The sequence below is a fragment of the Simochromis diagramma genome, unplaced genomic scaffold (assembly GCF_900408965.1).
Source record: "Simochromis diagramma unplaced genomic scaffold, fSimDia1.1 OVJJ01000685.1, whole genome shotgun sequence".
In the NCBI taxonomy this organism is placed as follows: Eukaryota; Metazoa; Chordata; class Actinopteri; order Cichliformes; family Cichlidae; genus Simochromis; species Simochromis diagramma.
Genome location: NW_024387477.1, coordinates 6572755 through 6600427, shown reverse-complemented (window position 1 = coordinate 6600427; position 27673 = coordinate 6572755). Strand labels below are relative to the sequence as shown.

Here is a 27673-nt window from a genome sequence, read left to right as displayed (position 1 = left end):
CCACCTCTTTCCTGTCTGTACTGCAGGCGATGGTATGTGAGGGCTGGCTGAGGTAGAACAGGGAGGGCCTCAGGGAGAGGGTGAGATAAGGATCCAAGGATAAACCCCTAAAAGCCATATTAGTCCCAAAAGCCTGCACAACTCTGTCATAAAGCTCCTATCAGCGGGCTTTATTGGTATACTCTCTGTGGATTTTAAGCCCCTTCAAAGCAGGCAGGTCAAGTCCTTGAGCAAATACCATCAGTCACCCTTCTAACGTTTTCTCAAGTGATTTCTAGCCGTTCAGTTTGGGCTACGCTGTATAGAAAAGGGTTATTGTAACACTTTTTTGCAGCCCAGATTTACAAAAAGGGATCTGAGCTGATTTTGCTCTTCTTCAGGAATAATTCACAAACAGAAAACAAATCTTTATACTGTACAGTTTTATTTCCAGTAAATAGATGTGAATCACAGTATGCAGAAAAGGTCAAATGAGAGCTGGTTTTTGAATGTTTATAATATCAATAATAACAATACCAGAGGACATATTTTCACTACGGGCATGCATTTGATGTTATGTGCTGGGTTTGTGCAACAAATCGCACCAAATAAGCATGGCAATCATAAATGCATCTACCGATTGATTTTGTTAAAGTATGCATATTTAAGACGACAGTGCTCTTGAAGTACCATGACAAATAAAAATTACAGTTATGTACAAAATACATATATATAAACCTCACCTGTCTGGAAACTGAAGGAAGTAAGGTGAGTATTTCCAGTTTACTATGCACCGTTTTCTCTGCCTTGGCACCATTCTTCATAATTAACCCGAAGAAGCTGTTTGCTCCAAAGGTCCAGGTGAACCCTGAATTTATAGGTAGTCTGCAAACACTGAAGAGGCTGTGAGATGTTAACTACTGTATAATCCAAGGGTCCCCAATCCCAGTCCACAAGGCCCAGTGTCCCTGCAGGTTTTAGATCTCACCCTGGGTCAACACACCTGAATCACATGATTAGTTCATTACCACACCTCTGGAGAACTTCGGTACATGTTGAGGAGGTAATTTATCCATGTAATCAGCTGTGATGGATCGAGGACACATCTAAAACCTGCAGGGCCCTCGTGGACTGGGATTGGGGACCCCTGGTATAATCGGTCAGGCTCAACCCAAATCAACACAAAGCAGTCACAATCATCATGTCAATTTTCTCATTTACAGGTTTATCAATAAAAAGAAGTCTTAAGTTGGACCGTTTAGGTGCTTGGCTGTATTTTTTCTTTTTACAGCGTTAACACAACAAGGATAGAGGAACCTCAATATCACTTGGCTCTGTGTGAGGTTGGGGGTCCAGCTTTAGCAGGAAAAGGGTTTTAATTAAACAAGGGTGGAGTGGAAGAGATGGAAGAAGGGTGAGCAGTCTGTGGAAGTCCTTCTGTACCATGAAAAGAAGAAAAAATCAAAGAAAAGCTAATTATGCTAAAAATAAATACTCTTCAGTAAGTCCAGGTTCACTTACTTAATTTGGGATAATAGATATAAAGTTTGATGTGATAATTAAAAAAAAAATGTAGCACATTAAATTTTGACCTATTTTTGTCTTTTTTATGGTCATCACTTGGAGTAGCGTATGATAGCGTATGATGCTTGTTTTTGGACTGAATGTTTGGTATCATATGTTTTTGGACTTATGGTTCAAGTCAAGAATTGGATTACACAGAAAGTATAAAATCTGACTAATAATTTTACAGTTTTGACTTGTTAAATCAAAATTTTTAATCATTTATCCTTTATTTTGACACAAGTCTTTTAGTTTTTATTATTATTATCATTATTATTATTGTTGTTATTATCATCAGTAAATATTTTCTTGTTATCTCATAATTCTATTACAGCAACATCAATTCATTAGATTTTTTTTCCCTTGTCCTGGCAGATATGGTCTTCCATAGACACACTTTGCATTGCAAACAAGTAGGTCACAGTCAAATTTCCGATGATTCGATCCGCTCTATCCACGGCAGACCAGGGGAAGGTGTGTCCTCTTGTTTGTCACCTGCTCTCTCTTTCCTAAGCTCTGGCGCTTCTTTTTCCAAAGTGCCATCTCTGCTTCCTCCGCCTGCTCCTCCACCTTGTTGCTCTCTGCTTGCCCTCAGCTGTTGCACTTCCCTCTCGAGCGCTTCGTTGCGGTGGTACATGTCTAAGTAGCTGGCCTGCAGCTCCTTCTGGTAGCGGATGACCTTGTCCTTTTCCATCTGCCACGTGTGCCTCTCTTCCTCGAAAGCCATGGCCTGGGCCTCGCTCTGGCGTCGCTCCAGCAGCAGTTCTGCGCGCAGACGCTCCTCTGTGGGGCCCCCGCACCCTCCTGCAGAGAAAGTGGTTCACATGGCTTCAGCTAGAGCCGTCAGGGGAGGGGAGGGGGGGCTATGATGAAAAACACTGGCTGATTTTAAATTCCTGCCCCGCTTACTCAAACGACCTGATTTTTGGGTTGACACATTGAAATGTCAGAACTGAAAATAAGCCAATCATCTGTCTGAGACGACTCGCTTAGTTTAATTTTAAAAACACATCTGTGGCCTACAAACACTGTGGTGTGAAACAGCTGCTGTGCCCAAAAGTGCAACTAACCCAAATATATGAAGACATGAGAGATGTAACTCTACCTATCGTCCGAGCAGATGGATTCTCTTCAGCTTCTTTTTCGTCTTCGTGTGCGGCCTGAGAAGGTCGTCTGTGACGCTGTGTCCCCTGCAGGACAAGCTTTAAAGCATCTATCTGGCGTTCCCTGTTGCGCAGCTCTGTTCGCGTCTCCCTGAGCTCTGTCTTCACCTGGAAGATCTCACTCAGCTTCTGAGTTACCTCTGCCTGGGAGTCCCTCAGCTGCTGCTTCAACAAGGAGATCTCCCCCGACTTCTGGCAAACCTGAGAGGGAGAGAGTCAAAGGGAAAGGAAGGAGGCTAGGGGTCGCCATGATTCAAAAAGGACAAACAAGGAATCCAGATATCTTGTCTCTTCCCTGTAGTTACTTTTATGTGCTTCTCCCTGCCATGAACTGTGACTGCCCTAACCTTCCACGGCCTCACCTCCCATTGTGTCTCCTCCAGAGTCGGACTGGTTTGCCTGGGCACTGCTCCAGCCTCCCGGCACATTTCCTTTCTCATACCGTCGAGCTCCTCTTGCAGCCGGTTCTTCTCCTGCTGGACCTTAAACAGCTGCAACTGCAGGCTGCGCTGGGAACGCTGGGCATGCTGGGAAACCTGACGCAGCTTAGCAGCATACAGGCGCTTCAGCTCCTCCACCTCCTTCTCCCACAGACGCTGCTTCCCTTCAAACACCTGAATGCGGTGGAGGAGATGAAAAGGTCAGATGTTAAAGGGTGATGAAGACGGGTGCGTAGACTTCTTGATGATTAGAGTCACCTGTGCGATGGCGCCCTCGCTCTCATCCAGGTTTCTCTTCATTTGCTTGAGTTCATGCTCTTTCTCCACCAGGCGCTCCTCCAGATCCCGCACCTGGAAAAGACAACAGCATGAAGCATTCAGGAATCTTTAAATCACACCCACCACTCATCCACCCCCCCCAGCACTCACCACCTCCTCCACAGACAGGGAGAGCGTCCATTCATAAGGAGGTGGAGCCTCCGCGCTATATGGAGCAATACGGCTCAGAGTAGCCATGCTTCGACATGCCATCTCCCCAATAGGCACGCCCCCTGACCCCACAGCCTTCATTCCCAGAGAGGTGCGGTCCAGGGAGCCGATGGTATTGATGTGGCCCATAGATGCACTAAAAGAAGAAAAGAATCCACAAAGGCCATTAAAATCTCTTCTATTATCACAACCCACACAGTCATTAACCATAAAAAAAAATCAAATATAGCAACACTGCTTTTCAGCTCAAAGTATAGTTAAGACTAATACTGCAGCAGACCTGATGTGAGACAGGTGTGGGCGGAAGGGAGGTCGGTACGGCGGCAGGCTGCTCATGGAGTTATGGCCCGAGTCTGACAAGTTGTCATCTTCCTGGCCCATCCCACACACCGAGGAGAGGGCCTACACAGTCATAATTATACAGCTGTTCATCAGTGTAGCATTAATGAGCTGAAAAAAGTTTAATTTTAGCCATAAATAATGAATGGAAATGAATTTTATAATAAGTCGCGCATAGTTAATTGTTGTGCACCTATGATCTCGCTCCCCCGGCTCGCAACTCGCAGCTTTCCGCCAAGATTAACAAAGGTAAACGAGATAATAATAACAGGATGGATGAAGGTTGTAGCGTTAGCTCACCTTGTTGCCGGCTGACGTCGGTCCTCCGTGACGTGACGGTGAGGAAGAAGAAGACGAGGTGGAGACAGCTTTGGGAACATGGGCGTACGCTCTGTGCAAGCCGTTAGAGAGGCCATGATCCACGTCCTCTGATTTGGAAGACGGGTAGAGGTTTTGCATTGAGCTAAAATTCTTGGGGGTCACAGGCTTAAAGGCCGAAGACCTCAAACGTGCCTAAAGGAGAGGAAGCAAGATAGTAGCGAGAGGTGGCAAGGCTACGAAACATGAATCACGATGTCTCTTTTAAATCAATAGCGTTGATTAATTCAAGCAGGGAAATAAAGGTGATATTTGATTGGTGCAATAAATTCAGAGCAGGTTGTCAATCTGTGCCAGTGACATGGAAGATGTTTACAGCTAGGTGACAACGCCATGGGGGTATTTCAGCATGCTGCCATTGATGTATAAATGTGATATGGATCAATTTACCACAGCCCTAGAAGTATTTCACTGACTGTAAATCATTTCTAAAAAGGAAACAATGGGAAGTCATTCATCTGCATTTGTGCAGATCTGTGCAGAACGCCTCATATTGACTGTTGTATTGACCGTTGTAGAGAATGCTATAGGTAGTTTTACTCAAATTACTCAAAATATTGAGTTTTTTCTTATATTTACTGAGTCTCCTTGGTCATGAAGTTAACATTTTTACTCTTACATTTAAAGTTTTAGTTGTATTTTGCAGCCATGTAATAAACTTGCTGAAAATGAGAATATCCTCCTTTGAGTTTCTTTGATACATCAAGAAATAAAACTTCTGAACGGATCTATTCGCAGTACTTTAAAGAAACATATTCACCTTTTCGTACTTGCCCGCGCTTGGCAGTGAGTTCTTTGTAAGATCTACCTCAGTGCCATCCTTATGGTAAACCTTAGCATAAACGTTATCCTCCTCCCGTGCACTGACAGCGCTGAGGCCCGGGATAATATCCTTCTTGCCGTCGTTGCTCGGGCTCGCTTTAGGCTCTTTTCTGTTTGAAAGCAAAGTAAGCCTGCTTAGGTCAAGTTCTATCATTTTTATAACACCTTGCAGACTTCTTCACCTTCAAAAACCTGCTGTTTCGAATTCCTACGAGGGAACTTTTTCCTCATCAGGACCCACCTGTTGATGTTGAGGTAGTTGAGCAGCTCTCTCTGGGTGAAGCCTTTCTTCAAGAGCCCGTTGCTGTGTTTCGGTCTCACCTGGGGCACTGCTCGGTTGCCTTTAGTCGGAGAAACATCCGGCCTCTCCACCAGACTGCCTACACTTCCCATGCCGCAACGCGGGGACAGGGGCGGGGCTGGGCAGGGGTCGCGGAAGTTTTTGCTGGGGCCACGAGTCAAAGGAAGAGTCTGGACCGAGGTTGCCATTGATTACAGGTCACAGTGGGGAGAGAAGGTGCTCTGTAAAAAAGAGAAAAACAAAGAATTAGTTAATTTGATGTTTGTCCAAAGCGTTTTCACTGTGGCCTCAAATGCTTTGTTGACCTAGAGTGTCAGAGTTTTGTCAGTCTTTAGTAGATAAACTGATCACAAATATTGCTAGTGGTAAATTTTTATACATGTCAAACTATAGAAAAGGAGTCTGTGACTGTGGTAGCAGCTCTGCAGAGCTGCAAAGTCGAGCTTCCACTGTCATGCCAATAGGCTGATGTTTACCACCAGCACTGTAGAAGGCATGCATTTACAAGGCATCTTTTGCATTGCGATGCAAATGCATGCAAACCAAAACACTGGGAGTAAATAGGAAGTAGAGGTCAGAGAATGAGTCACTGGATTAATACAATGGAAACCGCAGGGGTGGCTGTAGCTCAGGGGGTAGAGCAGGTCATCTACTGATCGGAAGGTTGGTGGTTTGATTCCTGGCTTCTCCTTGTCTGCATGCCAAATATCCTTGGGCAAGATACTAACCTAAAATACTAAAATTGCTCTCTGATGCATCCAATGTGCTTGTGCGAATGGGTGAAGGCACAAGTTGTGTAAAGCGCTTTGAGTGCTCAGAAGAGTAGAAAAGCGCTATATAAGAACCAGTCCATTTACCAAACCATGAATATCTGTATAACAACAGTTCCAACAAAGGGATGCTGAATGGTTCTCTTAAAAGCTAAAGCTATAACTGCCAATCACACAGGCACTGATACACTCATATACCATCAGAGATGCAAGCTTTAGAACAGAGCGATAACAAACCGGATGGTCCCTCTCTGCGTCTGGAGGTCATGACATCTATGTTTTCCAAAAGCAATTTCAAATTCCGGTTCTTCTGACCACATAACAGTTTTCTGCTTTTCCTATTTTAAATGAGCTTTGGCCCAGAGAAGAAGGCAGTGTTTCTGGATCACATTCACATACAGCTTCTTCTTGATAGAGCTTTGTGGATATAATTTCGATGATATCATGTACTGTTGATAATGACATATTCAAGGTCTTTGCAATTTCATGTTGAGGAACATTATAATGAATTTGATAAACTATTTGTAGACCCAGTTTTGTGCAGACTTGTGAATACTCTTTTTATGCCCAGTCATGTTACTGAACTGCTGCCAGTTAACCTAATTAGTTATAAAAGTGTTCCTCCAGCTTTTTTCTTTTTAGTACCACTTATTTTTCCATCTTTTAACTGCCCATGTTCCAATATTGGGGGGAATTGGGGTTGTAATAAATGTGCCAATCCATTTATAATGTCCTGACATATTTTACTGGAAAGATTCACATCCAGTATTTTTTAGATTTTCACTGTGGACCAAAATGTTGGAGCGACTGACACTGGCTTTTCTCCTTTGCTGAAATAAACCCCACCTCTTGCCCCTCTTACTACTGTTAGTGGATGTTAATCCTCTGAGGACGCGGTTGAGCTGACACGCGTTTCATCAGCTGTGTTTGTCTGTACCGACAGCTGTCCAACAGCACAGCTAGAACAACGCAGCCTCCCACTGCAGCCGAGCACAGCACCGCACTAGAAAACAAACTCGTAAAAGCTGAGCTCAATGCGCGTTAGACAACAGCAATGAAACTGAAATGATGTAAAAAGAGGGCAAATCCCCAAACGTGTTATCACGGTTATCTTTCTATCTCTGAGGCTTGAGTTATGTTTCCCCACAGGGAAAAGACCACAGGATTATGTGAAACGTGTACCCTGTCAGGGTAATGCTGTTTTCCTCTGAGGTCGGACAGCATATGTCCCATCGTAAGCCTGTTATGCAACTCTGATCCAGCTAGGTTACTACAACTCATTTCCTTAAAAAAGGCAGAGTGAGGTGCTTTTTGGTTGACAATGCACATTATGGAAAATCAAGTCCTGTGGCAGCTCATTTTCTTTGCAAATTTTCCTACCTTTCATGAAAGCCTGTCACACCGTGTGTTGTTTTATGACACTAGATTTACTGTTGGAAATACACTCATTTGCATTATCTGTTGCCAAAACGAAACAAGCTGTTAAATCACCAGAATACCCAAGTAAGAGGCCTGATTACTCTGTCAGCGTGTTCACCATACAGCCTCCCTCTCACTGCCGGCATATCCGCTCCTTTCCTTCTTTTCAGCAACCTCATTAAGGATCACTATTGATTTCACCCTTTTGACCCTCTCTCTTCCCGTGCATAAACACCCCCAGCAGCCATAAAACGTTCTCGAGACCATAAAACATGCAAGTGCGCCGCAGCCTTTCCGACTATAAACAGGACCCGAGGGAGGAGGGGGTTCCCTTCATGTTCAGCCAACTGATGTGGCACCTAAAGAACAGGTAGACTTCAAAGAGGCCATATAGGGACCTTTTACTTGTTTTAGCCCATTTACTACCAATCTCGAATACTTAGCATCGGTCCTGACCACACTTACTTGTCAGCAACTAGTTCTATTTACATTATACATTAACAGACAGCCTGGGTGGAGGGGGGTGATAAATTTGCCTTCTTTGTGCAATTTGTCACTATTTGAGACGCAGCTGCCAAAAAACACTCTAAGGTAAAAGTATGCCAGCATGAGACTGAACCTGACAGAGCAAGCTTCTTTAAGAGAAGTGTGGGTATTTGATTATTTCTCTCCCAGGATGCTGCTTAGCAGGTGACTCATAAATCTTACAAGAGTCCCTAAAAGCATTGTAAAATTTGAGTTTTCTTGCTCCTACTGAAGCCTGCGTTAGTAAGAGCAATAATGGGAAAATAAGCAAAGACTAGTCAGTGGAACTGACTGCTAATCAGTAGCACATTTCCAGTTATGCAACAGCAATATGCCATCAAAGTCAACACTATGTGCATTACTATGTGCATTACTTAGCAGGCACAAGCATGAAGAAACAGCCTGTACTTATTAAAGAGAAACTGCATGTGCAATTTCCATTTAAAATGTTGTGTTGCTTAACGATTTAAATGAATCTTGAAATTAGAAAAAAAAGTCAGCGTGCCAGGCAGGAATATATTGGAGATCAGATCCAGGATCATCCCAGCTGATGACTGGGCCTTCCAGCTGTCGATTCACGCTCGTGACATACTCGCATCCTTATTTTATTCTTACTTTCTACCACATTTGAGAACAGACACCCACAGTGGCACTCCGGCATTTCCTCTCGCTTCTAATACAATCCACATTTATCAAGTGTTTTGCACTGCTGGCCTCGACAGTTATGGCAATTATGCAAATGGTTAAAATGGGCAGAGAGAGCTGTGCAAAGGCAGCTCCAGCCCACTCCATTCGGGGCTCTCAGCCAGGCCCAGATCAAAGCAGACCAAGCTACTCATGTTTATATTCATGAGATACTATCCCCCCCCCGAAAAGTTAAAAAAACAAAACAAAATTTCCACTAAAACATCCGCTTCCTAATAAGCCGATATAACATGCTGAGCTCAGGCTGAGGAAAGAAACCCGATAATCACTGATAATGAATATCAGACGCTTTGTTAACAAGTCTGCTTCTCTGCTGCTGTCCATCTGAGACCTGGGTCAGAGAGTGACATGAACTATGTGAGTCAGCCTAAATGAGTGTGTGTGTTTGACACCAAATGAATAAATCATGAGTGTGCCAAACCTAATGGGCACTGGTCAAGGTCTGACTCAGTATTTTTAGCCCGACTACTTTACTCGGCACGTGCCTTCTATCTACCAAATATACGAGAGCCCAATCGATTCTTGATGGGAAGCCGAGCTCGGGGTGAGGGGTGGGCGAGGCAATGCTATTCCTTTTGGGTAGATAAGAGGATAAAAATCCTTTCAGCAGGCAACCACAAGTCTTGAAGGACGGAAGAAATCTTGCATCCAGTTGTTTTCCATAATTGCTTTCTAGTTTATGGGCCCAAGTAAACTGGGAGACAAGGCCAGATTTACAGCCCAGCCCCGACTAGCCAAAGGGGCCCTGAAATGCAACACTCCCCCTTAAATCGCACACGTGCGTGCGTGCACATCAAAGCAGCACCTTCAACCAGCCTTGAACAGTTATAGTCCGATTTAAAGTAGTCTGCTCTTGATTTATGCTTCCTTTAAAGCAGCGATCAGCTTTTTTTTAAAACCTTTTTTTTAATTCAAGCCTTGTGAAGATAACAGATGCTTCTTATGCTTTACACTTTCACATGCACACGCATTCTTCTGATGTGTTTCTTTGCAAGAGATGCACAGGGGCTATGTTTTGCTAGCACCACTTGTCAACTTTGTTGTACAGAGCTGACCATCACGTCCTGTCTTCAAACAACACCATAATTGCAATTTCCAAAATGAGAAAATATTTGTCAGGAAACACATACTTCACACATCTTGCTAAACGAAAAAAAAAACCCTGCATGCGCCTTTCTCCGTGTCCTCTAGAAAACCATACCCTTACCACTTTACTGCAGTCACAAAGAAAACAAAACACGCCTTGAAGAAGAGCACTTCAAGGACGATCCCTCCTGAGATCTTGTAATCAGACCTCCTGTATGCTTTTCAATGAAATGCTCGAGTTTGAAGAGGGAACATTTCAAACCCTTACAACGGGTCTCCGACAGAGGAGAGAATCGCGGTGCAGCCAAATTCCAAAGATGCTTAGCAGAACACAAGCTCGGGCTCGTCAGTGTTTGATGCACTAAAGGCTCACTCCCACGGACATTCACTCACACTTGTGTGTGCGCCGGTCACTCAGCGCACTCCCGGAAAAAAAGAAAAGAAAGAAAGGCATGTGCACAACTCGCAGATCCTCTGCCCTCTTCCCTCGACACTCACTCTCTCGCTCCCCTGCTCACCATCAAAGTTTGTTTACATTTGTGGGGTAAGTTTTACAGGTTACATCTAAAACTCCCACACAGCACGCACTCTCTGTTTCATTATATAAGCTCTATCAAAGCTGCACTCGCTAGATTTTCTGTCAGTTGTGGAAAATGCAGCTGCTACCATTAGGCCGAGTTCTTTTATTCTACAGAGAATTCTGCAACTATATTTAACACCTACTCTGACAGCCTGTCCTGAGGGACACTTCCCATCAAAAAATAAGGCCGTGACAGCATCTTGTGGTAGTCATGATGCACAGTGCAAACACCTTATAGGAGCTGCTGAGCACGGTGGTGGAGATGTGATTATTTGGGCTCGTTTTGCAGTTGTTGAACTGACCATGAATGCCTCTGTATACCAAAGCATTCTGAAGTCTGACAGCTGAAGCTTGACTAAAATTGGGTCATGGTACAGGATAGTGATCCAGGCATGGCAGCAGATCTACAACAGAATGACTGAAAAAGAGAGTGTCGCAAAGGCCCAGCCAAAAGTCCAGTGTTCAACCTGCCTGAAATGCTGTGGTGGGACCTTCAGAGAGCGGTGCACAAATAAATTCCTGCACATGATAATAAACTGAAACAACATCCGAAAGAAGAGTGAGAGACTGATAAAGTCACACATTAAACGATTACTTCAAGTTAATGCTGTTAACGGTGATTTTTCAAGCTAATGAGTCACGGCATTTACTTAAGGATATACCTTGATATACCCACCACACTGGTCACTTTGCATATGGCCAGCAACGTCATCGTTACAAAAATCAAGAGGTGCACTTTGTCCTACGGTGCCGTTCGGCAGGCAGCGCACACCAGATGTAACAGAGTCCTGGGTGAATTTCCAGCACAAGCTCTATTCTTGTGTTAGTTATTCACTTAATTATAAATTGTTTAAAAACGTAATATACAGTAATTATTAACGTCCTACGTTAAAAACAGAGTTTAAGATGGAACTGATGTAAGTGAATGTGAGTCTCGTTTTATATCGGCGTGCTTTGAGAGTCTATATGTGTCAGCAGCAGGAGCAGCAGCAGTGTGGTAAGCTGTGCCTGAGGCCGATAGGGAAGGTACCTTATACTACACGTGAAGCAAAGAAGAGCTCCGCTCTGTGATTGACTGTTACATGCTAGCCTGTAATGAGTGAGTGTGAGAGTGTCTCTCTGGCTTTGGGGCATGACAGCACAGGAGTGCTACGCAGCAGTCTCTAATTGTTAGCAGGTTATTCATTACAGACCGGGGATGTAGTTCCTCTCCACAGGCCCAGAGGCCATTCAGAAGAAACTAGACACTAAAGAGCAGGCTCATTAAATGTTATTTCTTCTGCGTCTCCGATGGTAGCTTTTATGTCATTTAGCATCTGTGAAGTCCAAACGGATGCAACTGGAAATGCCGCCTCAAGCACAAGTGCTTCTGGGTGATTCTTGTCTGTTTTCTAACTGAGGGACAGGGAGGGTGTCGCATGAAAGGTTAAACTTCATGTCACGAAACCCACGATGACAACTGGTCTGTCTGTGAAACATGGGCTATAATTTGCCTGATGATTGGACGTGGCACTGCCCAGTGTTTGGTTTCACACTGCCCCTATTCATGATGAATACGCCAGAGGTTAACAGAGGTTAAAGGTCATATTTTGTCATGGCTAGAGATACATGCTACTGAGCAGATAGCTGAGAGCAGACACAGACATTTCATTCTGCAATTTCCACGAAGCAAGTGCCGATGGATTTTAGGAACCCTCGTCTGTAAACCCTACTATTACTGCACATGTTCGTTCATTATACGCTAAGCGGAAGGAAGGAGGCCGGGGACTGGTGAGTGTCAGTACCACAGTCTTGGATGAGACAACAAAGATCCACGAATACATCAGGAAGATGACCTCAACCGACCGCATGCTCAGTGAATACCTCAGGCAGCAAAAACCCAATAAAGAGGAGGAAGAAGAGGAACCATCATGGAAGGATGGGAAGTGGCTGACATCCAGAAGTCCTACCAGTGGCTGGACAAAGCTGGACTGAAAGACAGCACAGAGGCACTAATCATGGCAGCACAAGAACAAGCTCTGAGCACAAGATCCATAGAGGCTGGGGTCTATCACACCAGGCAAGACCCCAGGTGCAGGCTGTGTAAAGATGCCCCTGAAACAATTCAGCATATAATAGCAGACTGCAAGATGCTAGCAGGCAGGGCATACATTGAACGCCATAACCAAGTGGCCGGCATAGTGTACAGAAACATCTGTGCCGAGCATGGCCTGGAAGTCCCGAGGTCAAAATGGGAGATGCCCCCTATGGTGGTGGAGAATGACCGAGCTAAGATCCTGTGGGACTTCCAGATACAGACGGACAAAATGGTGGTGGCTAACCAACCAGACATAATGGTGGTAGACGGTCGTGGTGATAGACGTAGTGATACCGAATGACAGCAACATCAGGAAGAGAAGCTGGAGAAGTACCAAGGGCTCAGAGAAGAGCTTAAGAAGATGTGGAAAGTGAAGATAACAGTGGTCCCAGTGGTAATCGGAGCACTAGGTGCGGTGGCTCCCAGGCTAGACGAGTGGCTCCAGCAGATCCCAGGAACAACATTCGAGATCTCTGTTCAGAAGAGTGCTGTCCTAGGAACAGCTAAGATACTGTGCAGGACCCTCAAGCTCACAGGCCTCTGATAGAGGACCCGAGCTTGAAGGACAGACCACCCGCAGTGGCGAGAGGGGAATTATTTTTAATGATATCAGTGGCTGTTGTTTGATTTTAATTCATAAACTGTACCTATGGGGTCTGAAAAGCTGCAAAGCCAATGTGTCTATTAGCACCTGTGTTTTAAAAGGAGGCTCCTCTGCCTTAAAATTGAAGTTTGACTGTATAGAAACCTACAAGAAAGAAATTGTTAGAATCTCGCTTGATTTATGACCTCGGCAAACACTTTCCTACTGAGCTTATGGTCTTAATCACTGGTTACAGCATGATATCCATTTTGTAAATTATAGTTTCATTTAGAGGAAAATGAATGATTACGTAGGGTATGATTTAGGACTGGCGTACTGTGTGCTTGACAAGTTTCCACCATGCGCTTAGATCCCAAATTTGTTGGAAAAAAACGCCCCACAAGTTTATAATTTTGCCACCGCAGCAGTTTTGAAGTCAAACAATCAATATGTGATTGAAGTGAAGACTTTTAGTCGTAAATCAAAGGCTTTAGCAACAGTTTTGCATTGACTGTCTATGAATTACAGCCACTTGTATACACAGTTGCCAATTTTCAGACTAAAAATTAATGGACAACTAACTGATAAGCGGTTTTATGGCAAAGTGAGGCCTGTTGCCTTATTATTTCACAAGCAGCAGCATATCTAAAGCTGATTCAGAGTGTTGAATTTGCAGTTTAGGTCTTTCACTGTTGCATTTCAGCCTCAGACAGTGCGAGTGATGGAGGCCATTATTAGGCTGGAGAAACAAAATAACACTATCAGAGAGAGCAAAAACTTTAGGAATAACCAAATCAACAGTCTGATGCATTCTTAAAAGGTAGGAATGCACTGGCCTGCTCAGCAACACCAAAAGACCTGGACGACCACAGGAGACAACTAAAGTGTATCATTGTCAAAGTCTACAATCAAGAGACAGAGAGGGTTTAGACGAGGCGCAAACCACTGCTTACACTCAAGAGTGAGAGGACCAGATAAGACTTTGCCAGAAATAACCTGAAAGAACCTGCTTTAAAAAAGTATTTGAACAGATGAAACCAAAACACATGGTATTATCTGTCAAATGTGGCATGATAAATGTTACTGCATGTGCACACATGTCTGCCTGTGGACCCTGGTCACTGGTGTTTATTGGTGATGTCACTGCTGACTGAAGTGCACAGGGCCATACGCTCTGCTCAGATTCAGACAAATGTTGCAAGACTCAAGGCAAAGCAATCTGACATTATCAATGGACAAGTCTGTCACCTGATCTCAGCTCAGAAGAGCATGCTTTTCAGTTATTACACACAAAATTGAAGGCTGAGAGACCCACAAACAAGCAGCAACTGAAGGTGGCTGCTGTGAAGGCCTGGCAGAGCATCTCAAGGGAGGAAACGGAACAATGGGTGACGCCTGTGGGTTCCAGATTTCAGGCAGTCACTTGTAGAGGGTTCATCCAAAAGAATCATCTGATTTTAAAGTGCTTTCTGCAGCTGTTCTTTGGTAATGGTTGAAACACATAGTGTGCGAAAGAGTGGATTTGTAAGTTTCAACACCACATCTTTTATGTACTTTCATGTGGTGCAGTGCTTTACTTGAAATACCTCAAGGTCTCAATACCTCTTTTAGATTCAATTTAGCCAGTGAAGAGAAACTAATATGGTAGAAAAATGCTCTTCACATAAAAACAGAAGCCACTGAGCACCAGTACCACCAGTACCAGTATCAGCTGCATGTGGCATGTCACATATATTTACTACAAAATCCTGCCATGCATATCATTCATCTTGTTTTCCTTTTACTCTCAAAATTGATGTTGTCAGTGGATGTGAGCTGGCAACTTAATCGCTCTGATCCCTGAGTAGACAGATGAGACCTCGAACTAATGATTTCCACAGCTGGATCAACAATTACTGACCCAGAAAAGAAAACCACGAAACTTACGTGAGACTCAAAGTTCAGCAGGGTTTTTTTTTTAAAAAAAAACCTGCAGGATTACTCTTAAGAGAGCTTCAGCTTGATACAGAAGTCTAACGTTTGTGATCTGACTGGCTGCGTCTGCCTTTCAGTAAATCAGGTGATGACTTCCTCTCAGGCTGATGTGGGTTTCCTCACTTTGCATCAGTTTGCCTATCGACGCAGGCCTGCACAGTGTGCTTTGGCTATAATGCCTGTGTTGACTTCGCAGTATTTCTGCAAAGAATCCAATGACCACAGCAGCCATGTTGGTGTTATCTGGATTGACCGGCTGCACCATATTGATCTGTAGCTGACTGATGTTACATAAATCAGTTTGATTTGGCAAGACAGCACAAGGGAGAGCCCTCGCAGGCACCTGCTCTCACAGCGCCATGGGTATTATTTGTGTTATTTATGGGGGGAATTTATGCACCAACATCCCTTCTGTGGTTTTTATGTAACTGTGACTCAGTAATAAGAGCAGGTTTTGTTAAAATATGATCAATTTGCAGTGTGAAAAGAATTGCACAAGTTTGTTTGGACAAATGCCTGCGTTGCTCCATCTGTGAGGTTATAAGTTCAACCTCTACATGTGGGTTTGTCTACGTTCGTCTAGTCCTGATATGACTCATGTTTCGGGGACCCACATATGTTTACACGATCACAGTATGAATCTGCGTCTCCCTTACGAGGACAAAAAAAATATTTATAGGTGTTTTAGGATTAGGGAAGTTATGATTGTGTGGATTTGTTCTGCTGAGGTGTAGATACACAGCTGTGTGGAGCAGCTGACCTCACTGTTGTTTTAGGTTGCCCCTTTCACTCCTTTACAGATCACACTTCCACAAAGCATACATGCTTATCCATCCCACAGAGCAACTGCATGTCGCACCAGATCATCAACATCCAGCCCCTCTGTGACCCTGATGAGGACAATCTAAAGAGGATGGATGGAATATTTAATTATTTTTAAAAAAATTATTAATTATGTGTAAAAAAATTTTTTTAATTATTTTATGGTTCAGGCTTTAAAGGGTTAAAATATTGTTTTGCGTTTGTGGTCATTTCCATCTTTATTTTTATCCTTACAATCAGTTGATTTTATTGATATTAATGGGAAGGTTAACGTGTTCAAAGTTGTTTCCTCTTTTAGTGTCTGTGTAAACGTGTCGTTTTTAAACACTGCTCAAATGAGTATGATTATGACTTACAGGTAGATCAAGGCTCGCAAACAACATAAAAGAAATGTATAACAATCAATGTAAATAGCTGATGATGATATAAGCTGTATGACATACAGGATGGGGCTGTTGCTATTCCATCTTTTCCCATAACTTACACGTTCCTATTGGATTTCTGATGGTGCCAAATTGTTAGCATTTCCATATGTTCACAAATATAACTGTACAAATTCTGACTCAGGCTTTGGCTTGCATCTAATAAAAAATAGAAATGATACAGGACGACACGACTAGTTCCACAAGACGCTTTAAACGAAGCTTTAGAAAAACATGTGGATCCGCTATTCAAAACAAAAACTGCTCTTCAGCCACAAGAGACGATGAGTTAGATAGTAGCGTGGGAGCCGAGATGAAGGCCTTAATCTCTGAACAAACTAAACAACGTATTGTTCCATAAGCCCTTCCTATTACAGTACTTGTTGCTACAACAGTCGGGATTTCTTCTCCCACGTGAAATGCATCGTAGTTTGCAATTACAGCAGTATCAGGTTTAGCAATCAGAAGTCCGGAGTTTACTGACAACTCTATGATGGGAAAAGAATTTGAAGCTAATCAGGAATCAAAGAGTTGCCAAGAAATTTTGCTGATTGTAGGTGTTGTTTTTAAAGCGACTTTTTAGCTAAGGTCTTAAATATGAAAATGACACACGTGGAGGATATGAAAATAAAGAATGTAGCACACTAAAGAGTGCTGCTATTTTTTTGGTAGCCGAACTCATTAAAAATGCTAAGATTTACTAGAGAATTGTTTTTTGAAATGGTGTAAAAACAAAAAAAAGGACAAAAAAACAGAGAGAGAAATCTTATTTTTCTGAAACCAACAATATGCAGAGAAAGCCTTTTTTAGGCGATGCACTACGGAGGAAAAACTGAATCCTTGACCCCTTCAGTGATAGGATCCAGCAGCAGCTCTTCTTTGTTGGTAGGAGGCAGGTCACTTCAAATCAATACAGAGAAGAGAGTTGCTCTTTGTTCTAATAATATGCTTTTGACTTTTACAGTCCAGATTTACACCAAACTGAACATTTTATGGGAGAATTTGGACGTGTTGGATGTGTTAGTCAGCGCTCTCCACCGCCATCATCAAAACACAGAGTGCAGAAATATGGGGGAGAATGCTGCTCCCACCCTACAGCAGCGCTTTAGAGGAATAGAGAATAAAAGCCACGAAGAACTGAAGCTGTTCAATTCAGTGCAGTTTCATTTGTACTGAACAATAACCTCAAAGATATCTGACTTTATAAAGGGAAACCCAACGATCCAACAGTGCCTCACCGAGCAAGCTCCTGATGACACGTGCCATCGTTATGCTGTTTTTTCATTTTATCTATCAAGATAAACTTATTATGGTGATTTTCATGGTTCATTTCTCACTTTTTGCCTTCTAAATATGAGGTTCGCTGCTCATGAGCTGATCAGCATTTCGCATCTTTTACTCTTTAGCTTGTGCAATTTCAACTAACCAAGAATGACACAATTTGGCGCTAGATTATAATTTTCTTACTTTCATACTTGGATCTAGTCTGCGTGATAATTTTGTATTAATATGCAGTTTATGATGCCTGACATGCTGAGAAAATGCATGTCAGGCATTCTGTAAAAGGAAAATATAGATTTTTTTTCTGTATTTTCCGTATTTTAAAAAGGAAATCAACAGCTATAAAACCAGCAACATGCTAAAATATTTCTTTACTCACCTTCGCTGGCATTTGTAACAACGGCATGATATTTATTACACTTGATTCTGAATCCAGTTCAAGTTCTGCTTGGTTTCTGTGGATAACAGGTAAAGCCTGTATAGTGTTTGCCAACTGCTGCTATCAGCAGAGCCATGTTCAGCGCAGAGCATAAGTCCACCGAGAGCAGTGTGAGGAAACAAACCCACATTCCTTACATTTCTCACTGGGTAATGATTAAATGTGCCATGCCGTTACTTAACACGTGGAGCTCTGATGTGGCTGATGTTGTCCGTTTCCCCTGCTGGAGGACTTTGAGGGCTTTGGGACATTTTTAATCTGTTATCAAAAGTAATTTTATTCCCATGAGAACCTGGTAACGGCAGCCCAACAACAACAACTCAGTGACCGATTATTCAGCCACATAATCATAGGCTGCAGGTAACATAATGTTAAACTGAGCTGATAAAGGCTTTTTATTAAATTCTTTACAGTAAGGAGGGGTGAGCAGAGACTCACTGTGGCTTCTTTGTTTCCTGGAGCGGTTCACGCAGGAGTCACCGTTCTGTGATTACATCGATGGAAATTGAGTGGTTCCCACATCGACCTACACCTGAACCAATTCCACTTAACAGCTGCAAAGAGTGTGCAAGCATCCATCGGGACGCCCTGGATGTTAGGCCACACACTCGGCACAATCAACATGGGAAAACGGATGCACCACAGCTAAAAATTGGTTTGGACTCAGAAGCTAACAGGCACACGTGGAGTGACCCGTGTGCAGGTGAAACTGCTCTGCCGATCACATCCCAGCAAATCCTTCTGATCTCATTTGCACCAGAGAGAGAGAGAACTGAAGAGGGATGATGTCGGGTAGTAAACACTGATGCTGACGAAGGCCGATGCCCAGTCAGAAGATCAGTGTCCCCCCCCCCCCTTCCTGGCTGAAGTTTCCCTGTAAATGAATTGAGTGCTACTGGAAAACACCTTATTCAGCCAAATGAGGTCATAAGTTTACTGTAGAGAGTTTACACTAACAACAAAAGCCGCAAGAAAAACTATGATATGTGAAATATCACCTAGATGAGGTTGTTTTGTTTTGATTGCTGTTGCAAAAATAAAAAAATCTCAAAAACAATTAGATTTAATTTAATTGACTGGAGAACACAGTCAGTTAAATTAAATCTAATTGCTCAGCCTGGGTACAGAATTCATGAATAGACCTCAGGGGGAATTCCAGAGACACAAATAGACCATCAGACCAGAGATAATTCAGATATAACAGAAAAAGAAAGCGTGATATTATTAATGAGCTCTCGATGCAACGCTCGCTGGAAGGCAAGTACCCCCGTTTATTATTATTTGAGGACCGTACGGCTTCATTCTGGACCATTCAATAATTAACCGTTAATTAGCACATCACTTCCAAGCTGGAAGGCTGATTCTGCTGCTCCGAGTGACGTCACATCCCCGTAGGGAAAAGATTCAGTTATAAAGTTAGCTAATTCCAAATCAGCTTCACTGCAAACAAGAATTCCTCGTGGGCAAAGTAATTAACAATCAGGATGCTTCCCTCTTCTCTCTGCAGCTTAGGCTGCTCTTTGACAGCGCTGCCTTAAATCTCAGTGCATTAGAGAGAATTTTAAGGTTACTGGCATGCAAATTAGTCAAGTTTTCCCTGGAGAAATCGGGGCTGCGTATTAAATGCTAGTAGATACACGGATCTTTGAGCTGAAACCAGAATTGAGGTACTTTCACTTTTATAAAAGGAACATTGTAAACAAATCTAAACCCAAATCATAAGCAGACAGGTGAACAGAGAGGCAAAGTTAACTTTTTTACACTAAGAGTGTCTTTAAATAGTAGGAAATGTAGAAGGAAAAAACACTTGTTTACCTGTGTTTGTCCACCTGAAACTTCACTTCTCTGCTCCTGATCCCATGCACGCCTTGTTTCTCTCTGTCACCCTCGCGCTACTGATGATGACATCACATGACTCGTGTTTCCCAGCCTGCGATGGCAGCTGGGAGGTGCGTGGATAAAGAGGAAACTGCTTCAGCCACTGACCTGCAGGAAGACTTTACACTGGTCTAAACAGATGGTTTGGTCCCATATCAACATTTTGGACTAAGCTAAGCGAGCTCTGTACGTTCCTAGTTACACTACACCCTTCCCTCCTGCTCACTTCTTTGTGCACTGTGAGCCCTCTCAAAGGCCAGTGTGGTCAGACTGGTTCTTCCAGTTCCAGAAACAAAAGCCCCCGCATGTGAAAACGCTTTGAAGCCTTCAATGCAGACCTTAAATAAAACTCCCAGCTTCACTGGACAACGGCAACGCAGTGCGTCTGTTTGCTTGAGGATAATAAGACAATCAGGAGGGATTTGACTTAGGTTACAAAGCAGACAGCATAAATGGGGAAAGAAGGATGAGGGTATGAAAAGAAAATAAGAGGAAGATGGGAATGAGGAAGAAGTGGAAAATGAGGGCATGCGGAGGGGGATGAGTCTGAGTGGACTGTCTGGACAAGAGTCTGAGTGTACGTCTCCCTTCCTGAGAGGCTAAGTTACTGGACGGGTTCGACACCATATCAAGTTACACATCTCAAACTAAAGATGCTGGGATCTGAGAAGGAAGAAGAGAGAAGACATTGTTCTCTGCTCTGTAACCAGGAGAGAGTGGCTCCTTTCTTCTGTCCTCACCATCTGATGTGGGCCAATGAGCTGAGGTGGGTATCCGGACCAACCGGTGGGCACACAAGAATCTCAGCTCATAAAAGCACCTTGCCAGCCAGGGATGCACTATGTTGAGACTGGCAAACTATTAAAGGCATTCCAGTGGAGTATGATGTTTTATGGTGCCCCTTGGCCTGCTGAGAGTAATCTGAAGAAAATCAGCAGAAAAATGAAAAGAGGGGCTAACCCCATCAAAGCTGGATAGCCCAGCCCAAAACCTGAGCAGGTGCTCCCTGTCATTACTGTATGTGTGGGCGCCCAGAGGGCCTCAGATTTCAAAGGCAGTCACTCCCAGCTGGCTGATAGAGAAGTTCAACCAAAAAGAAGAAAAACAAAAGAAAGAAAAACAAAGTAAGAGACGGAGGATCCTGAAAAATGAAGGTGGTGCATGCATGTGATTGGCAGCAAGCATTGCAGAAGGAGAGGAGACAAAGAAGAGAAGATAGGAACGTGTCAGAGCCTGCTTACAGTTACTGTACCTGTATGACCAATCAACTAAACAACAAACTCATTGTCAGCTAGACTCATTTCCTCTGGCTAATCTCTTCTGGACAATGTCATCACTGGAAAGTGCTATGGGAGGTATGCTGGCTGTCTGGTTCTTGAGAAATACCATTATCCTGTTTTAGACCGGAGCTTACTGTGTCTGCCACACAGGAGTTAGCTCTTGTAAACAAATTTTGCAACTCTGTCTGTAAGGATCGGGAGACGTTAATGCGATTAGTTAACGCAACTTTAAAAACTGAAGAGTCGCAAGTGTTAGACTGTTAGATGACAACACCGATGCCAGTCTCAGATCTGTACGGCAAACATACACAGCATTCAGTTAGCTTAGCGTAAAAAACAGGAAACCATTATTCTGGTTCTGTCCGAAGGTCACATAATCCACTCACCAGCTCCTGTAAAGCTCACGCGCTGGCACACAATGTCTCATTTCTTTAATTTGTACCAAAATATAAGCTTTTGGCAGGGCTGTATTACCGATTCTTCCCTGTTTCAAGCATGCGGCAACTGCTGGGATAAAAAATGAAGCTAATGCAACAGTGTAGCCACTTGAGGCTGTAAGCAGATATATATATATATACTAGGTGTAAGAATGTCCATGATTTTTTTTATCCATGACCCGTCTCTAACGTTTCTTGTAGTCACTTTCTTTTGTTGTTGAATGTATCAATAAAACAATAAAGAAGAAAGGGAATAGAAGCATTTTATAACACAATTTCAGCCTTGCTTGTTTAGTTGGCTATATTATAAAAGAAGTTATGTGTGTACAGATTACACATGTTAGACCTCAAAGTCTTTGTTATGTTAAATTAAACGAAACTTAAAATTAAAAACAATAAGGGGTCCATATCCTTCAATATTTGGTTTACAGAGTGAAATAATTATGAAAAGCTGGTACGCAATCGTGAAGCAATATTAAATGGAATAATGTTGGACCTCCTTTTGCCTTCAGTGATGCCTTAATTCTTCATTCACAGATTGAACAAGGTGCTGGAAACATTCCTCAGAGATTTTGGTCAATATTGAGAGGACATGCAGTTTGTTTGTTGGCTGCACATCCACAATGTCGCTCTATTGGATTGAGGTCTGCTGACTGTGGAGGCCAACTGAGTACAGTGATCTCATTGTCATGTTCGAGAAACTAGTTTGGGATGATCTGAGCTTTGTGGCATGCTTTCATGTTGTTTACATCAGCAGTCCCCACGGACCGGTACCGGTCCTTGAGTCGTTTGGTATCGGGCCGCGAGAGTTGAGGGCGGCTCGGGTGTTAAATGTTATGATTTTTCAGGGTTTTTATCGTTGACTCAGTTTCCCTGGGTCTTTTCTCGTGTTGTAGTTGTACGGCTCATTTTAAAAGAAATAGTTACACGTTACTATAGCGGCCAGAATGCATTAAGGGGCAGATGTTGTTGGCGGTTTTCAGGAGGACGCTGCTAGTAAAGTTAAACAATTACACAGGGAATTTGCGTTTATTATTATATTTGCAAAATACCACAGTTTTTGTCTTGGTCGTATCATTTTATTTTGTTGTATCTATTTGGACGGTCTGTGAAAATAATGTCTGACATTAAACCGGTCCGTGGTGCAAAAAAGGTTGGGGACTGCTGATTTAGATCACGTTCTGACTCCACCATCAAAACGTTGCAGTAAAAAATTGAGACCCATCAGACCAGGCAACTTTGTTCCAGTTTTCTATTGTGCAATTTTGGTGTCCCAGTGCGAATTGTACCCTCAGTTTTCCGTTCTTAGCTGTGGCGTTTGGTGCGGTCTTCTGCTGCTCTGACCCATCTGCTTCAAAGTTTGACGTGTTGTGCACTCAGAAATGCTCTTCTGCATAGCTCGGTTGTAATAAGTAGTAATTAGAGTTACTGTTGCTATTGTTCTCCGACCTCTGATTTCAACAAGACATTTTCTCCAGAGAACTGCCACTACCTAGGTATCTTCCCTTTTTCAGATAATTCCTCAGAGATGGTTCTGCGGGGAATCCCAGTAGATCTGCAATTTTTAAAATTGTTAGCCAATCACACCAGATTCAAAGTCACTTAAATCACCTTTCTTCCCCATTCTGCTGCTTGGTTTAAACTTCAGTAGGTCGTCTTGACCACGTCTATATGCCTAAATACAATGAGGTGCTGCCATGTGATTGGCTAGATATTTGCATTAGATATTTGCAATGAGGGGCAGTTGATAAAGTGCCTGCTGAGTGTATATCAATAGCTGTCTGCTTGTGTTTGGTCTTCCAAACACTATACAGGGAGTGAATAAGTGTAAAAGCCAAATACAGCTTTAGCACTTCACCCTCCTGCCCCCACATATCTGGTTCCAAAAATTAAAAAAGCTAAAATCGAGCCATAAAAACAGGAGTTCACTAACCATTGGGTGACATTACAGCAGCTATATTCATACTTTCATACAAGCTCCTGGTTTTAAATGACATAATAAAAAAAGAGAAATACAGCCTCAACAAGTCTTCACCGCTGATCCACTTAACTACCTGTGAGACATAAGGGAGACACTAGGAGGTCATGGAAGCTCACTGTAACCTTTAAAACCACCACGTTGATTTCTTTTGAGAGCACACGATATGACAGCAAACTGAAATGCCGTTGGAGAGAACAGAGCCGCGGCTGCCTCGACGACCGCTACTTGTACACGCGGATATAAATACAACAATGCCCACTCACAGAGGAGGGCTTTGACTCGTGGCCTTTTGTTCTGCAACACTACAATTCTTCAGAATAAATAGGAGACACGGGCTGAGCGCAACGCAACAGACACACACAGAAGGTAACCGCTGCTGCTGATAACTACAGGGAGGAGGTGAGTGTGAGCGCTTCTCACAGGGAGATAAGCCCGATCAATAAAAACACAAGCAAGCGATAAGGCTGAGATGAGGTAAACAGGTTGCATTTGACTCACGGGAAAATGTTGCGTTCCATAAACGAGTCTGTAGTCCCAGGATGAGGCGATGCCAGAGTGAGCGGCGGAGCTATTCACGTCATCCTTCTGAGTTGGTGACATTTAAAGACAAAAGGGTCTGTCCGGCCTCCTACACTCTCAGACCTTTCCCCTCTGAAGGTCAAAGGGTTCGGTCTGTCTCATGAGGATGAGGTAATTGTTAAGCAGTCAGTTGGGAGGTCAACTAACCACGCAGTCAGTTATATACCACCAAATAATGGGCAAAGTACACTTTTGCAGGGATTAAATGTCAAAAAGTGAGTCTGGCAGTTAAACTGATTTTGATTGACAGAAATGAGTGTGGGCCACCAAGCCAACTCCTGATGATGCCAAATCCACCCATGCTCACTCACACTTACACTTAAAACTGTTATACATCATGAATCTGTGATGTTCTGTACTTTGCAGTACTTATGTGAAAGTGTGAAAGTTGGGGACTTTCAGAATATCTCTGGCAGATAGCGCTGGACAACTTTAGGATTAAACCTGCATAGCAGCCATGTTACCTCATAGATAAACAATCGGAATCAGTGTTAGCCAACTGACACAACCACTGCTCTGCAGGTTTAATTTGCGAAGTTGTGACTTTGCTGCATTTAAGTTTCAAAATCTGTTAAGAGGAAGTGGCAGGAACGGTAAAATACTCCCAAAGATTAATCTCCAGCTATAAGGAAACACCTGCCACTCGGGGCCAATGATTAACTTGGGTGTGTTCTCTGTATGGGCACTTGTAACCTGTGAGTGAGAACAGGGGCCATGCTAATGCAGCAAGCATTGTGGTTCACATGGTTAATACGCTGGTTAGAAATTACACAGAACTTGCTGCCAGTTACTTACACAGTTCCTGATAGAAACTACTCTTGACTGTGGTGGGTTCGAAAGCTAAACAGCATTAAATCAAACCGTGGCAGAATAAAGGCTGGCAGCCCTGCATGCTTGGCCAGGTCCTGCAGTGATTTTCTTAACCTGGCCTGGCTTTAATTGCAGTGACAGACGGCCTTGAGTGCAGATCTGGCCAAGCCACGGGGAGAGGGATGAGCGAAGGGGAGGAGTGTTGAGTGTAAGAACATGACACTTTCACCTTAGAGCAATCAGACATGGAGTTTTGGGGATGACCGCACACAAAACGCACAAGGAGAATAGCGTAACGGGATAAGCTCGGGATCAGGAGAAGTGAGAACAGAGGTTGGAGGAAGGGGAAATCTGTGGAACGCTGAGGCAGAGCAAAACCAGTGAGTGGAAGGAGAGCTGATTAGTGTTTGATTAGGTGGCTAGCCTGAGGGGAAATATCACATGAGGAGGACTGTGCCATTACTGCTGTGCTCTCCCCATTCCACCATCTGCTTGAGTGTAGTACACGTGATTGGCTTTCTGTGCACTTTTGTGCCACAAAATAATATCAAGATAAACAGCATATTGCATCGTATGGAGCACATTTGGGGGGGAGGACATTCAGTTGCACCTTTGGTGCCTGCATTAAAACAAGCAAAGTATGAGAGTGCAGAGCTGGGAGAGCCCACTAAACATCAGTCTGATTGATGGACCACAATCTGGATCCTCTAATCTTTACTACGCTCACCAAATAGTCAGCAGAATATGTGTTTCATCAGCTGCTTGTGGTTTAGGGAGACAGACACAGAGGCACACTCACAAACGCACACTCACCGGGGGGAGCGTCAGTCCCCCAGAGCTCAAACAGCTGAACAAGGAGCTCTCATCAGCTGTTTGGCTGATTGTGCTGAGAGAAGAGCACCAAAGACTGACTGTGTCAAAAGAAATAAATAAAAAGCCCTAAAAAAAATCCAACAATCTCCCGCATTGAGCTTAGATTTAATATTCTAGAGTGTACAATGTGCCTATAAATAGTGTCACAGCCTTTTTTTTTCTTTAATAGATCGAGAGCACATGATCATTTGGGATTATTTGAGCTTAAATCAATATACAGTGTGACAGCCAAGGTATTAGTTTTACACTGATACAAAAGAGAGATCGTTATATTTGCTCTGCAGATTCTTCAAATAGTTATCAAATTATTACTTCTCTTTACTGATTGGCGTAACAAGTTTCTGCACACACACAAAAAACAAACTACATGAAAGCAATCTGCTGTCACAGACACAGAGGTTAAAGCTCTGATTGCAGAATTTTATCTCCTGGGTGATCACATGGAGGAATGTGTTTTTATGTGGCGACTTGAAGCCTAAACAGCACTTAAGCTGTCTGGGTGATTGCCATGCAGTGACGAGCGCAATCTCACAGCAGCAGAGACAGCAGCATCACCTCCAATCCTAAATTACAGGAATGGTTAGCGCGCAGTCTCCAACAACAGCCTGCACTTGTCTCTCTGATGTGCGCTTGCTCTTGCGTCAGCATACGCCCATAACCACGGCAGTCAAAGGACTCCTTCTGCAACGCTCCGCGACTTCTCGGGTCAGAGGTCACCTGTGGCCTCTGGTCTCCACGACGACGACAGCCTGGCAGTCCCCAAGACATCCCCCCACAGGCACCAACCTCCTTCCCCCTCCCACGCCATCCAAACACAGACGCTCACAGAGAAACAGCTTTTGTCCCCAAACTCCTGGGCATCAAACAGAGAGCCAAACATTTACAACCGTGCAGGCCCAACAGTAGAAGTGCAGGAGACCACCAAAGCTGCAAAGAGACCAGAGTTAAAGGCTAAAAAGAACAAAAATATATGGGTCCACCAACCCCCCTTCTCTTTAACATACTCACTGACAGGGTGAAAGCACTGCAGACGGCTGGGTAGCCGTAAGGATTAACCCTGATTTAGGAGCTAAAAACTTTGGGAGAGCGACACTGTGTCACTTTAAAGGCTTTAATCTGCACAGGCAGGCTTATCAAGCGCGGTCCTTTCACGTCTTAAGTTTTTATTTATTGATTGATTTATTGGATCATCATTGACCACAACGCACCATGCACTGACACAATTTCCAGCTGCAGCTCTGCATGCGCAGCAGTGGAAGCAGATCACGGCAAGATTGGGAAAAACAAACTGGCACTCACCATATTCCGCATGCAGGACATCTCTGGAACCAGCACGGCCACTCTGCTGCAGTTCTGTATCCCGGTGCTTATAAGCAGGGAGGAAAAAAAGATTTTAAAAAAAAGTAGAAGAAAAAAGGTGGCTCCCCGGGGGTATTTTCCAGTACTTTGGCGATCGACCGGCGTGGAGAGAGTGGAGTTCAGACTGGGACTGTGTGGTTTCCCTCTCAGAGGTTTGAATAGCGGAGAGCAGAATGAGGGAAAACACGAGAGGCAGGGAAACATGCGCCTGTCCTGTCCCCCGGTAACGCTGACACACTTAGCTGAGAGGAGGAGAGGCAGTGACATCTACCGACAGTAGAAGCTCATGCAAGAAAATCAGAAGCAGCGCGGATAATAT

At 43.6% G+C, this 27673-nt stretch overlaps 1 protein-coding gene across 3 annotated transcripts; it reads right to left on the bottom strand.

Annotated features, from left to right (window-relative positions):
• Window positions 1-1183: 1183 nt before the first annotated feature.
• Window positions 1184-27555, bottom strand: n4bp3 (NEDD4 binding protein 3). Of its 3 annotated transcripts, XM_040016264.1 has the most exons (11): window positions 27295-27555; window positions 19973-20099; window positions 5415-5695; window positions 5112-5283; window positions 4274-4486; window positions 3915-4036; window positions 3575-3770; window positions 3404-3496; window positions 3068-3319; window positions 2648-2906; window positions 1184-2346 (listed from the first exon to the last, which is right to left on the bottom strand). In XM_040016264.1, exons 3-11 carry the CDS (start codon window positions 5660-5662, stop codon window positions 1967-1969), a joined length of 1935 nt encoding a protein of 644 aa, XP_039872198.1. In that variant the 5' UTR covers window positions 5663-5695; window positions 19973-20099; window positions 27295-27555; the 3' UTR covers window positions 1184-1966. The 3 variants fall into 3 exon arrangements, with proteins under 3 accessions (XP_039872198.1, XP_039872197.1, XP_039872195.1); XM_040016263.1 differs by lacking the exon at window positions 19973-20099 and having other exon boundaries at window positions 24232-27555; XM_040016261.1 differs by lacking the exon at window positions 19973-20099 and having other exon boundaries at window positions 27295-27554.
• Window positions 27556-27673: the final 118 nt, after the last annotated feature.